The sequence below is a fragment of the Vanessa cardui genome, chromosome 23 (genome assembly GCF_905220365.1).
Source record: "Vanessa cardui chromosome 23, ilVanCard2.1, whole genome shotgun sequence".
Taxonomy (NCBI): domain Eukaryota; kingdom Metazoa; phylum Arthropoda; class Insecta; order Lepidoptera; family Nymphalidae; genus Vanessa; species Vanessa cardui.
This window is the reverse complement of record NC_061145.1, coordinates 8,832,904-8,847,913: the sequence shown is the minus strand read 5'-3', so window position 1 is coordinate 8,847,913 and position 15,010 is coordinate 8,832,904. Positions and strand designations below refer to the sequence as shown.

Here is a 15,010-nt window from a genome sequence, read left to right as displayed (position 1 = left end):
CTGAATTGACGGACGACGGACGATCGGTCCAGGACGAGTTTTGTATATTACTCATCGTAAATTTATGCTGTGTTTTTAAATATCAAAAATTACAAAAATATTTGTTATCGAAAATAAACATCAATATATATCATTATTGCGTGTATATAAGGCAGGATGCATCGTCGTCGAGGTCCTAATTTCACCTACGTTAGTGGTTGTGTGAAATATATGATTTTTGTTTTGAATTTTATTTTTTGGGTAAGCACCATATTTCATTAATATTACTGAGTTTCCCATATGGAAGAAGAATGAAAGTCTCGTTTTTGTATATGTAGTATGATTCTATTGTGTGCATGTTTTAATTTTCATTTATTGTTCAGCCTGTGTGTGAATCACAATCATTGTTTGAAGCGATAATGTGAGAAGATTACATTCATGAACAATATATATATATAAAAAAGTAGATATCTGTCTAGCCGTTTCCGCTAACGAAATTACTAAATTGTTCAATTTAGTTCCATTATGTTACGCTTAAAATTAGGCTTAAACTCACAGTTTAAAATGACGTGAATTTAATAATTAGGTTCCTATATTTATCGAATGCGGTTTTCGTGTTCGAATAATCAATTTTAATTTTCTTGTTTCGTTATGTTAATAATTGAACTTTACTTTCGTAATTCTCAGTAATTGTTAGTTTGATATTAACATGTTCAATTAAACCTAAAATGCATGCAGAATAAAATAAATAAATATAGTATAGCTCATAATTTGTTTTTCGGAAATGCGTTTTGTTTTTAAATGGAATATAATACCGAATCACTATGTAGTTAATTTCAGTAAAAAAATTATATTTATAAATATATTTAACACAGTATATGGCCTCAAAAAGATTAATTAGTACTATAAACAAACAAAAATCTATTAGTTGAATATCTTTTTCAATTTACAAATTATATTTGTTTATACCTTTTACATTAAGTACTGATAATTAAAAAATATACAAATTATAAATATTTACTTTGCTTGTATTGTATTGGTTCAACCTGGTCAATATTTAACAATAAACCTTAATAAACTGAACTAATCACGACTGTGACTAATTTTGAAATCCACAAAACACAAAGGTAACTGGTAATATCTCTTTATTTCCTAATAATGTAAAAAAGATATTTAATATTTTTGGTAAATGAAATGGGGTACTTGTTTATTCACTTATAAATATATGTTAAATTTACTATTTGAATTTTCAACATAAGACCATATGAAATTTCATAGATGTTTATTTGAATTTCCGTAAAGCTATGTTTATGGGAAATTTCATATTATTAATGTATTATTTCATTTTAATGAAAAACAAACATTAATCTCTCATTAAACACTGATTTTACTGTAATATAATAAAGCTACTGTATTAATTTCCTTAAAATTAAAAATATTTTTTTCAATTCAAAGAAAACACAACAACATTTGATATTGAAATTAATTGAAATTTTCTTATTACTATTGTATACAAAATCCTTTACGACGCACTCTAAATTCAGCTATAGGTTTTGTGTAAATAAATCTTCTTTGTTATACTTATTCATGGTAAGTAAAAAAAGACTTTAGTAAAATCCATTAGCTCAGGAGTCGAGCCGACTATTAATACTGCTACTTTTTATATTCTAATCCCTTTGGATTAAATACTTACTCTTTTCTATGTCAAGGGCAGAAGTCGTTATGTAAATATCTCGCAAACAATGTAAACAAAATATAAACAGTCTTATCAGAAATTTATATTCAAACACTGTTCTTTTTCAAATCTTTTTTTTTTTAATACTGGCCAATTAGCCATTTGATGGTGGTAAACTCTGGTAATAATAAGAAATACATATGTCAATATCCCATTGTCAATGGAATACAAGATATTATTTTATATATATAGATAACATTTATGTCCTGAGTAATCAAAATATAACAATATAATGTAATGCCATTGAGTAACTGTAGTATGAATGAAATTGCATTACCCGATAAATTGGCTAAAGTTAATAAATAACATTTTGATAAATAAATATTGAATTGGCTCATCGCTTCCTTATAAAACTGCTAAATCTATAGTAATATGTGCAAATCCTGAATTGCACTAAAGTTCTTGGATCGGTATCGGTAAAATTCTCAGCAATACTGTATAATGTATGTTGATAATGAAAATCCTGAAAAACTCATAAAGCCGATGGACCAGCACTTAATAACAAGGATTGTTATTACATCTGACTGTGAGATTAAGGGTTGATAGCCTGTGCTAGCACACACTTGTGCATTAAAATAAACTAGCTATAATATAATTGAGGTTCACGACAGTTGCTGAAATGTCACTGTTATGATGTTATGTTTTAATGAATGATAATTTTTCAGCTGTTTGGCGGTTTACTGATTGGTGTTGGACTATACGCGTTTATCGACAAATGGCAGGCGACTGGTCTTATAAAGGTAAACAATTACATTATATACTTGATTAAAAATATGTACATGATTTAAAATTATTATTTAATTGTTGAAAGAGAGAAACATTATGTAAATAATTAAGGTAATTTCAATAAATATAATATTCATCTATAAAGATTAAAAATGAATTGTTTTTTTTTTTTATAAATATTACACAGTAATAGTCATGTCTAGATATGGTGGTAGGGCATTGTACAAGTCCGCCTGGGTAGGTTACTCATTCATATTTTATGGCCAAACAACAGTACTCTACTGAGTAGTATGGACTGGACCCAACAACACTTTGTTGATTGACCCAACAGACTTTTACCAATACATCGAATTTTGTCTGCGCTACAAAGATGCACAGACGAAAATGCAATAGAATTCTGTGCCGATTCTGTGTCCTGTAGACCTACAGACTACACCTGACACTTAAAACTAGACCAAAGCCACATGCGACAATTTATATGCATTAAAAATAGTATAATCTTCTATACATATAATAAAATTGGAGTTTCGGTTTGTAATATTAAAATAGCCCTTTTTTACTCAATGCATATCTATGTATGTACACGGTGCATATAACTATAAAAATGACACTTTTTACAATTTTTGTCTGTATGTTTGTTCCGGCCAATCTCTGGAACGGCTGGACCGATTTTGACGGGACTTTCACTGGCAGATAACTGATATAATAAGGAGTAACTTAGGCTACAATATTTTTTTTTGTTAATTTTAAACGCGTACAAGGGCGCGAGTACATTTAGTCTTTAAATAAGGATGAATATTTTCGTCGCTAAATACTATGAAATTGGAGCGTGTTAACTTTTACCTCGATGTGATGACGTCACAAACAATTTAGTGTTCCGAACGGAAACATGCTTAATCGTTTTAAAATTATTTATTTATAGTAAGCCTGATTTTAAACGATTTTTTTTTAAATATATAAAAAAGGATAAAGTTTACAAATACGAATGTAATTTGTAAATCTGAATTTAAACTTCAACAAAAACAACTTATTCACATGACAATTCAATGATTACGTCATCGTTAGAGGTCAATGGACAGTCATTACTTGATACAGTCATGGTAATTCGTAAAAATGAAATTGTTAAGTTACCTGGCAATAAAAAAATATTAATAAATAAAAACTTTTTAGTCGAATCGAAACGCGCACGATGTCGCAGGCAGAGTGAGTTTTTGTTATAAATCAAGTGTAAATAGCAACAACAAATAGTTTCTTGTAGAAAGTGATAAAGAGAAATGTCATGTGTGTGTTTTTCTGCTGGTTCAATCAAAGCGCGGAAATTCCGTTCCAAAAATGCCAGTGGAAGATAAAATAAGCTGTGACTGCTGTCGTTCGAAATGCTTGAAACGTATTTATTTTTACGATCGATAATGGCACAGTGTGATATTTTTATGTTTTTAACGTCACGATTATGCAATTTGCAGTTTAATGTTAACTGTTCTGAGTAAACAAATCTGTGCATGGAGTCGACTTCACACTTGTCTCTTAAGCCCTTTTATCTATGTATATTAATATTATAAATCTGAAAGTAACTGCCTGTGTGTCTGTCTGACGCTATTTACGGCCAAAACACTGAACCAAATTTGAATTAATCAAATCAAAATAAACTTTATTCAAGTAAGCTTTTACAAGCACTTTTGAATCGTCATTTTACAACCAAGTGAAGCTACCACCGGTTCGGAAAGTAGATTCTACCGAGAAGAACCGGCAAGGAAATTCAGTAGTTACTCTTTTTTAACATTTAAATTAATGAAATGAATGAATGAACACACTAAAAAGCGAGCTAAGCCGAGGGCGACTACTAGTATATTTCAAATCTGTTATAGGTACTGGTAGGCAAAGGCTCATTGCAGTTTAAAGATTATCTGTGATTTACATTATTAATAAAACAATTTCCGTAGTTTGATTTCATGTATCTTGGTGGTAGGGCTTTGTGCAAGCCCGCCTGGGTAGGTACCACCCACACATCAGTTATTCTACCGCCAAATAACAGTACTCAGTATTGTTGTGTTCCGGTTTGAAGGGTGAGTGAGCCAGTGTAACTACAGGCACAAGGGACATAACATCTTAGTTCCCAAGGTAGATGGCACATAGACGATGTAAGGAATAGTTAATATTTCTTACCACTTACCATCATGTGGCCCATCTGCTCGTCCACCAACCTATATCATAGAAAAAAGTCTCTTTAGCCTTTTTTGAACATTTTTCGATGGGCAAAGGCTTTCTCTGTTTGTTGTTTCTTGTCTCTCTTGTCTGTCTCCACTTTAGACAGTTCTCGACCACAAATGAGATTCATGTCTTTACAGCTTTAATATAAATACGTTGTACGTAAACATACCTTTGCTTATCATACGTGAGAAAGATTTTTTGAATGTATTTTATAGTATTTTATTTTTCATTTTATTGCTCTCAAATATCACTTAGCCTTTTATTTACAATAATAATATAAGGTGAAAGGAACTTCGTACGAACAGGTTGTTTCACTAAAGGTTTTAGAGCATCTCATAACCCCCCCACCCCCTCCACAATATTGAAGCTTATCTAGAGAAACTTACACTTACATCCTTAAGCTTATTGCTGGACTGATGTTGAGGATAATGACAGTCACTAACTGGTTCACGATTTGTTAACGAGACGGTACAATTATACGGACTGTGACGCACTTGATAGACACTCTGACTTACATATGTAATGCTTCGAATTTTATACATATATGCCAAAGAATATGAGATACACAGATGTGATTTTAGTCATACAATATGTTACTTTACTAACTGTTTACTTTAATACCTATGTGCATATACGGGAAAAGCTATTGTAATTTCAGTAGTTCGGGATGGCCAAAATAATATAATCGTTTTACAATGATGCTTCAATGTCTCTATCTTCTGTTAGAATGCCCCACGCTATAGTCCAATTGTTTTATTATGACAGCTCAATCATATTTAAAATAAGAAATAGTGTTACATTCCAGTATTAAATGCTATGCCATATATAATAATATTAATTACAGTTTTACAAATTATTGATTAATTAATTACAATAATAATTGTATATAATAAAGTAAATTCAATAGCTCCTGCTATATTAATAATATGCAATAATAATGTGATATAAATTATGATATAGAATCAAATGTCATAAAACCGTATTGAAGGCTCAGGTAACTCTCGTAACAATCAAAATCAAAGTATACTTTATTCAAGTCTTTTGAATCGTCATTTAACAATTAAGTGAAGCTACCACCGGTTCGGAAAGTAGATTCTACCGAGTAGAACCGACAAGAAACTCAGTAGTTACTATTGTTTATTTAGTCATGTTAGTTAATACAATTATTAAATTAATATATCCTGCCTGGAAGTCAACAGGTATTAATTCGACGCTTTTTTTATCGTCTACAAAATCTTGTATCGAATAATAGGTACGCCTTTTTCACCAATGTATTTTTTATATTTTTTTATAAAATCTTTGTTGATGTGTGATCTTCGCTCTGTGACTTGTGATTGTCTTTACAGCTGGACACAGTGTACGATGTGATGCTGAATATAAGCCTGTTGATCGCCCTTCTCGGTGGCGTGGTGTTTATAGTGAGCTTCGCTGGATGCATCGGAGCGTTGAGGGAGAACACGTGCCTCTTGAAATTTGTAGGTTAACATTTCGTTCGTATTAAATTATATGGTGCTTATATTGTACAGGAACTAAATTGTAAAATGACAATATTTGGCAAATGTATATCATGTGTTGACAGTTTTTGGAACTCAGAAAGAACATTTGTTCATAGTAAACAATATTAGTTGTATTGTTATAAAGTTGATTGTGTTTACACTGCCTTCCTTGAGAAAGCACGTGAAACGATTGGTCATGCATTTTAACTCTCCGGTCATCGGATTATATGAGATACGGTTAAAAAAAAAATCGTTTTGTAGTTCCCGAGTGTACATATCGGTTACTAGGAAACGAAATTCTGACGTGACCAAAATTATGGCCCAGTGGTGAGAATATTAACCGACGATTAAGGATTTCAGTAGGTACCAGGCAAACACCACTGGATTTCCTTGTATTTATTTTGTGCTTACGTTAATCTATAATATATCCTTTCGGAAACATCGTGATGAAACCTGCATATGTCTTATTTTGAAGAAATCCGCCATAAGCTTACCAACCCGCATTTCAGGAATGGAGAGGAAACCTTACCCCAGCAATGGGACACTTATGGGCTGCTTATTTAAAAAATCATTATTTCATAACAAATTTTGTCTTTAAGCAGTAATACTTAAAGTTGTGTTCCTGATAGAGGTTTTCACCCTTAAATACAAGTGAGGTACCACTACACCTACCATTGATTTTATGTTTAATATTCAAGTTCATTAGTGACGAAACAGATCATTAGCAAACCTGCGCGTGACAGTTGAACCTTCCTCATGGGTATCCTGCTCACTTTAAAATTGTGCTCTCATTTAAAAGACATATTAATTTTTCCAGTATTCCCTCTGTCTCCTCATACTGTTCCTGGTGGAAATGGGGGGGGCGGTCTGCGGGTTCGTCTTCCCCCGCTCTCTTCACGGTCTTCTCGAACTCAGCTTCACGGAACGCGTCGTCCACGCGTATAGAGATGACCCGGATTTGCAGAACTTTATCGATTTCGCTCAGAGTGATGTAAGTATAGAACGACACAACTTAGATGTAGCATCGGCAAAATTCGTAAAATCAATCACATCCGAATTGAGTACGCTGTCCCAAATTATCAATATTTATTTGTTATGTGAATATGATCTTTACACAAACGTAATAATTTGTAATATCATATGACCTAATATATTCGTCAATTTGACACGTCGATATACATGCGCTTGATTTCTCGGGTCGAACTGACGTGAGAATCTATAGCGACGAATAGCGTCGAATGGCGCGATAGGGAGATATTTCTAATGGTTGTGTAAATCGGCAGTAATCGGTTTTATTTAATTTGTCGATGCTAGATCGAAGTTGTGTCGTAGTAATATTCATTTCTGAATACACAAGCCTGCTTTACTGACTTCGTTTGGAATACCAAAGTTATTTACTACTTCATCCATGAGCCACATACCGGCTTCAAATTAATGCATTTATTCAAACATATAAAAGGAATTATCGATATCAGTCCAACTGCTTAGGCGTTCAGTTACATAAACACAGACAGAAGATTCAGAAGAATATTGAAACGAAAGCGCTCCTAGCGGACGTTGACTGCAACTAACTATTACGTCATACATTGCTGGGGTCGTGTGCTTCTACAGATTTGAGGTCTTTAATACACACGCATAGAACTGTCTCCTTTCATTTCCGATCAGCTTTAAGTGATCTTAGATTGTAATTTCTGTGTTTGTGACTATTGACTTCAGTGATATTAATTCTAAAGCAAAGTTTTCATTTTTGAAAATTTCTATTAATATTGGTTAAACAAACCAAACGTATAGTCAGCCGCCTAATGTGAGCAGGCTCATTATGAGCCCCAGTGTATACTTTCACGTAGCCAATCAGCGTCCGCGGCGTAGTGACGCTATATTAATCGGCCGCAAAATGTCTATACATAGCAACGTATTTTCAGTTAGTCGCGAACGAAAAAGTGACTATGTATGGAAATACAATAAACTGCTGATTCACTTTCGGCGGCTGAGTTTGGTGTGAACGCAGCCTAAGGATGTAAAAGTCATGAAAAAATGGCGTTAAAATGTTTCGTCTTTGCTCATAATTCTAAATATATTATAATCTACTATTCACAAAAATACTGTTAACAAACAAACACAATTACATTTAATAAAAATAACAACATAAAACAATACTTTAAACATGCAACTGAAATCAATCTTTTTTTTTTATAATAATAAATAATATGAGACAACATCATTCACATTACTCTGATCCCAATGTAAGTAGCTGAAGCACTTGTGTTATGGGCATCAGAAATAACGACGGTACCACAAACACCCAGACCCAAGACATAGAAAACTAATGGTAATCTACATCGACTCGGCCGGGAATCGAACCCGGGACCTCAGAGTGGCGTACCCATGAAAACCGGTGTACACACCACTCGACCATCGAGGTCGTCAAATTCTATCCTATATTTCTATCCTCTGTCTCAACCAATATGGCCGTCGCCTGCCCGCCTGTCAGATAACTCTAACGCTTAGTTGTATATCCGGTGACGTCACTTCATTTTCGTCCAACAATATTTAAAACCCGCATTGGAACAGCGTGGTGGAATATGTTCCAAACCTTCTCAAAGGGAGAGGAGGCCTTTAGCCCAGCCGTGGGAATTTACAGGCTGTTGTTGTTGATGATGATGTTGAAAAATCAAAATCAAAATAAACTTTATTCAAGTAGGCTTTTATAAGCACTTTTGAATCGTCATTTTACAATTAAGTGAAGCTACCACCGGTTCGGAAAGTAGATTCTACCGAGAAGAACCGGCAAGAGACTCAGTAGTTACTATTTTTTAACATTTAAAAAAATACAACGTCATGTTAATTAAATACAATTATTTCAATTAATGTATCCTGCTTGGAAGTCAACAGGTATTTTGACCTGGTTTTAGTAGGTTGTATTTAAAAAATATATTGTATTACAGTTTCATTGCTGTGGCCTGACATCTGACGGTTACATGGATTGGTCCAAGAACGAGTATTTCAATTGCTCATCGCCGTCCGTGGAGCGCTGTGGAGTGCCATTCTCCTGTTGCATCAACGCCACAGACATCAGTTCGGGTCTCGTGAACATTATGTGTGGTTATGGCGTACAGAACTTTCCCGTGAGTTGAAAAAGGATAGCTATATTTGTTATGTTCAATTCAATTAATGATATCCGGTGAAAGAGGACCAGGTAACTTTTGATGATTTAAGCGATACTATTAAAACAATTAGAAGATATGTGATTATATATGAGATAGATATATGTGAGTCGAGATGGTCCAGTGGTTAGAACGCGTGCATCTTAACCGATGATTGCGGGTTCAACTCCAGGCAAGCACCGCTGTTATATGTGCTTAATTTGTGTTTATAATTCATCTCGTGCTCGGCGGTGAAGGAAAACATCGTGAGGAAACGTACATGTTTTAATTTCAACCATAGTCTCTGTTTTGTCTTTGATAGTAATATGTTTAACGTTTTTGCGTCAAGTTAAAATAGGATTTTAAAGGCAGTTTTTACCCGTTGTTTTACAGGGTTAAAGCTACCATTGGTTAATCTGTATTTTAAAATTGAACTCACAGAAGTTTGGCGCATTTTGGAAGAACATACACATTTTCTAATTTATAAAATTAAATAAGTAGACATATAGGAGACTGGTAGTAGTATTTCTGGTAGTTTTATTTGAAGTTGTAGTAGTAGAAATAGTGTAATAGATCTTCCGCCGTCTGTACGCTTAGATCCTTTAAAACTACGCAACGGTCTTTAATGCGGAATTCATCAATAAACCGAGTGAATCAAGAGGACTTTACTTGGTGGTAGGGGTTTGTGCAAGCTTAGCGTTCCCGTAGCCTCTCAATCGCGCGGTACGGTGGAAACCCGAGGAGATTTTATTGGGTAGGACAGGGCCTTCTGCCCTGGCACGGGGCCCTTATGGCCCCGGTCGAGTCCCACATACCCATCCCGGTCCCCCGGCCGGGCGGGAGGCGTAAATGCCTTTCCTCCTCGTAAAACAAAAAAAAGGGGTTTGTGCAATCCCATCTCAGGTACAGCACACAAGGAGCTCACAAGGAACTGTTTAAACAGCAATGTTTCGTAGTGTTTGAAACGTGAGTGAGCCAGTATAACTACAGCCATAAGGCACATGACATCATAGTTTTTAAGTTCAGTGGCGAATTGGCTATTTAAGAAATGATTAATATTTCTTATAGCTCAATATGTATAGATGGTTGTTACAACTCACCATAGTACATAATTATAATAGTAGTGACAAGCCCAAAATTAATATTATAAGCCGAAAATAATATAACTATTTATGATTTTAGTGTACAGTGTAGTTGAAAGTAAAGAGTTTACCTTTATTGTACCCGTATAAAGCCGGAACGAATAGCTATAGCGAGAGTCGAGATGGCCCAGTGGTTAGAACGCATACATCTTAACAGATGATTGCGGGTTCAAACCCAGGCAAGCACCGCTGATTCATGTGCTTAATTTGTCTTTATAATTCATCTCGTGCTCAGCGGGGAAGGAAAACATCGTGAGTAAACCTGCATGTGACAAATTTCGTAGAAATTCTGCCACATGTGTATTCCACCAACCCGCATTGGAACAGAGTGGTGGAATATAATCCAAACCTTCTCCTAAAAGGGAGGGGTGGCCTTTAGCCCAGCAGTGGGGATTTACAGGCTGTTGTTGTTGTTGAGTAGCTATAGTAGTTCATAAAACATAAATTAAACAATGATTGTTTGATAATTTCAGGTCGCGGAAGCCAGCAAACGTGTTTGGACGAGCGGATGTATAGAAATCGTCCGTTCCTGGGCGGAGAGGAACCTGTATACCATCGCTTCAGCGGCACTGGGAGTCGCTCTATCCCAACTCTTCGTGATATACCTCGCCAAGACTCTGGAGGGACAAATCGAATTGCAGAAAGCCAGGTACGAAAACGTAGCTAAGTGCACGCCGCAGCATCATCGACATAGATAATTAAAAAATCATAACTTAAGATTACTTTTTTTAACTTAGTTATGTGTAAGGACTTTGTAAAATTTTATACTAAAATTTATCTGTAAACTGCCTACTTGGATTATTAACAAAGCTATTAATTATTCGGAAAAAAATATTATTAAGAAGAAACATGGCTATATACTTTTAAATTCCAATATAATTTTTAATCTATATATATATAAAATCCGGCTCGGAGGGCCATTTTTATAAAAAACATCTTTGTGCAATATTAAAAACGAGATAAATATGTTAATTTGACATAAACGACATATCGCTAATTGACATATTGTTTGTAAAATAATGAACATATATATAAAAATGTATCGCTAAGACTGAATAGCCCAAATTAATTAAAGATAGCTTGATATCTAAACATATAATATACCAAAATTCGATTATAATAAAACGAATGAAACTCTCAGTGTTCATAGACGAAAAGTACTATATAACTTTGGAAATTGATATTACAGATACATATACATATGTATATAGATACAGAACAACTATATAGTTGAATTATTGACATTACGAGAAAGCTCTATTGTAAAGTTTATTCAAGTATATTTGATTCGATTCAGTGATTACTCGTGATTAAAAACTCGAGATTTTTTTTCTTCAATTAATGTTTTGTCAATGTTCACAGTTTATTTTATTAATCTTAATTTCATTAGACATATGACCTTGCTACACATGACGTAGTAAAAAAATATTGAAACTGATTTCTTAATTCGAAATTATTTTGTTTTATTTGGTTATATGCTCAAAGTATTGTAAAGTTCGGACGCTGGTTTCATGCTTTCCTGACATCTGTCAATTGTCATGACAAAATAAACAGTTGAAGTAACCAGTATTCATAATTTAAGAGGTGTTCAGTAAAACAGTGCTGTCTCACTCACACAAGTGTCAAATCAATGTCGCTAGAAAGAGATATATAATTGTTACCAAACCACTAAACAAAGTATACAAATACCGTTTTTTTATCTATTATTTGTGATTATGGCAACATTCCATCACAAATGTCACAGGGGTTTCTGACAGCGGCCGGATGATAACAATGATTGCTATTGGTGGTTCTGTGGCTGTCAGATTGTTTTAACTGGAGGTGTGGGGGGGTTTCCCTAATGTATAATCATAATATAAACATAGTTTTAAGTAAATATGTAACCAAAAATCATTGTATATCGTAGTCAACGTTTGCCATCTACATAATAGTGTAATCTAGTACAAAGTCGATTTCAATAGAATTGCTATAGAGATATATTTCAAACGTAGTTGTAATTAAAGATTCAGAGTAGATTATATACTGTGTCGAGATGGCCCAGTGGTTAGAACGCGTGCATCTTAACCGATGATTGCGGGTTCGAACCCAGGCAAGCACCGCTGATTCATGTGCGTAATTTGTCTTTATAATTCATCTCGTGCTCAGCGGGGAAGGAAAACATCGTGAGGAAACCTGCATATGACAAATTTCATAGAAATTCTGCCACATGTGTATTTCACCAACCCGCATTGGAACAGCGTGGTGGAATATGTTCTAAACCTCCTCAAAAGGAGATGAGGCCTTTAGCCTAGCAGTGGGAATTTACAGGCTGTTGTTGTTATATACTGTGTGTCCATTAGGTAATATAAAAAACGAGTTTCTTTATACCTATGATAACATGGCTGGGGTCGGTAATACTTGAAAATCATAATGATTTTAAAATTAATTACATTCATTTAGACCAGCGGTCGGCAAACGCGGCCCACGTTTGTAGTTTTCATTTTTTATTTTTCTAGCTATAGAGCCCAAACGTATAAACATAATGTAAGTATTATGTGTATGAATTAAATTCTGTATCTTTTAAAAATATTTATCATTTTTCTTTTTTCTATGAAATATGACAATTAACAATAATTAATTTTGGGTAGGTATGTTGGGCTTATAGGGTAAATTTTATGATTGCGGCCAGCCTTTAGTTTATTTTGCTACGTTGTGGCCCTTGCCTACCTTATTTAATAGATGTAGATTAAATAAAATAAGAGGCAAAATATTTTTGTAAGTTAGTTATTTTTTTTTTCTTTCTACGTCGTAAATTAACTTAAATTCTGTGTTACTTTTGTCATTACTTTTTTCTCTTCTTATTTTTACTCATGTGGTGTGATCCAAATAAAGACTTTATCTATCTTTATCTATCTACCAAAAGGTTGCCGACCGCTGATTTAGACAATCAAAATTGCTTACCAATAGTAGATAATACCCCTTACTGATTTCATCTAGTCTGGAACATGTTTTACAAAAAAAATCACAACTTGTTGAAAGTGCTTTTTCTATTGACATCGACTTTATACTATCGATACAATGACTGATTTTACTTAGTATATAAAAAGCTTAGTATATATAAATTACACATGTAATTGGATCATAATATTATGTATTAAGAGAACTATGTAATTACAATGTATATAATAGAAATCGTTTTAGACGTGTTTTGATGCGGCTCTAGTAATTTTATAGATGTCAAATATTGATAAGTTAGTTTTAGGCGTGGTTATGGGTAGATTATATCTTTTTTTTTTACTGAGATGACGTAACCTTGCGAATGAACGAAAGAGTCATTTCAGTAAAGATACTAAAGAGGGAATTAATTGTAACAAAAAGAAAAAACGAAATAGGTGATTTCTTTTTCTAGGTGGCAAACATGAAATAGGGGTGCAGCGGGCGCTTATAGGGACGAGTGCCGGCGTGCGCTGCTGTAGCCGGGACTCGAACCCGCACCGCCCGCTGCGCTGCACATGTAGGCGACCCGCCGCACTGTGCCATTGGTAGACTATCAAGTGATCAGTGTCGATGCAACAAACACTTGTACATTTCGAACATTTCGTTCTCTGACCGGTGATTGGTTACATCATTCTGTCTCCCTCTTTCAAATGTCAAATCAGTGTGATCGAGAGAGATGGATATATTTCACTGAACACCCGTTTGAGGATTTTTATTGATGTTACTTTTGCGAAAGTGAAGGTGTTATATAAGTGTTATTATAATTTTAATTATAAATAATCGCTTGATTAACACTATTTGTAAGGTTAGTGCGCTGTTTGATCTGTGTCCATATATAATACTCCATGGCTCAATTGCATAATGGACCTTAAGTCAAGGTAATAAGGATTGGTTTAGTGTTTATGTTTGCGGCATTGATCCTGTGCCATTGTATTTAAGACTGAAGCGATTTTAGTCTATTAGATATGTAGAACTTAATAGGATATAGTTCCAAAAAATATATCAGTTATTATAATTTATATTAATGAGTTCAAATTAGGAACTTTTTCGCATTTATATGATCTGAATGTTTTATTAATTTTTACTTTTAATTCGTAGTGATTATTTTTTGAAAATGGAATGAACACACATAGATAATAACGTGTGTTCATTGGTCAGTTCAAATTTGATTATGTAAGTTAGCTTTCTCATTGGTTATTACGTGATAGAGTTAGAAATTTAAGACGCCCCAAGAATATTAGTGAACTTCCATAATTTTTCTTTCTATACTATATATTATAGTAGTAGTCGTTCGTGGCTTCACTCGCGTTGGTGTTGATCCTGATATTATGAATTAAAAAATATCGTATGTCCTTTGGATTTGAGGCTTATTTAATTTCAAATTTGATCAAATTCTGTTCAGTAATTTAGCCGTGAGCAATACATTTAATTACGCATTTATAATATTAGTATAGATTAATGATTAAAACAAGAAATATAAATACTCTTTACAATACAAATGTTACATCAGAACATTTATAACAGTTACTATGTTAAAAAAATCGTTGTTTATGCGATAATCATCTAATAATTATAATAATCTGAAACATTATCATGTATGTAAAG

The 15,010-nt window shown here is 33.7% G+C and overlaps 1 protein-coding gene across 1 annotated transcript; it reads left to right on the top strand.

Annotated features, from left to right (window-relative positions):
- Positions 1-14,950, top strand: LOC124539884 (tetraspanin-33-like). The gene is made up of 7 exons (XM_047117243.1): positions 1-240; positions 2,380-2,454; positions 5,995-6,123; positions 6,962-7,135; positions 9,090-9,269; positions 10,903-11,078; positions 13,818-14,950. The coding sequence occupies exons 1-7, from the start codon at positions 157-159 to the stop codon at positions 13,828-13,830; spliced, it is 831 nt and encodes a 276-aa protein (XP_046973199.1). The 5' UTR covers positions 1-156; the 3' UTR covers positions 13,831-14,950.
- Positions 14,951-15,010: the final 60 nt, after the last annotated feature.

Excerpts from the sequence above, each read along its gene's own strand:
- LOC124539884 (XM_047117243.1), top strand. The coding sequence starts at position 157 with ATGCATCGTCGTCGAGGTCCTAATTTCACCTACGTTAGTGGTTGTGTG. Across the intron at positions 7,136-9,089 it reads TCGATTTCGCTCAGAGTGAT|TTTCATTGCTGTGGCCTGAC; the intron begins GTAAGTATAGAA and ends ATTGTATTACAG. Across the intron at positions 9,270-10,902 it reads ATGGCGTACAGAACTTTCCC|GTCGCGGAAGCCAGCAAACG; the intron begins GTGAGTTGAAAA and ends TGATAATTTCAG.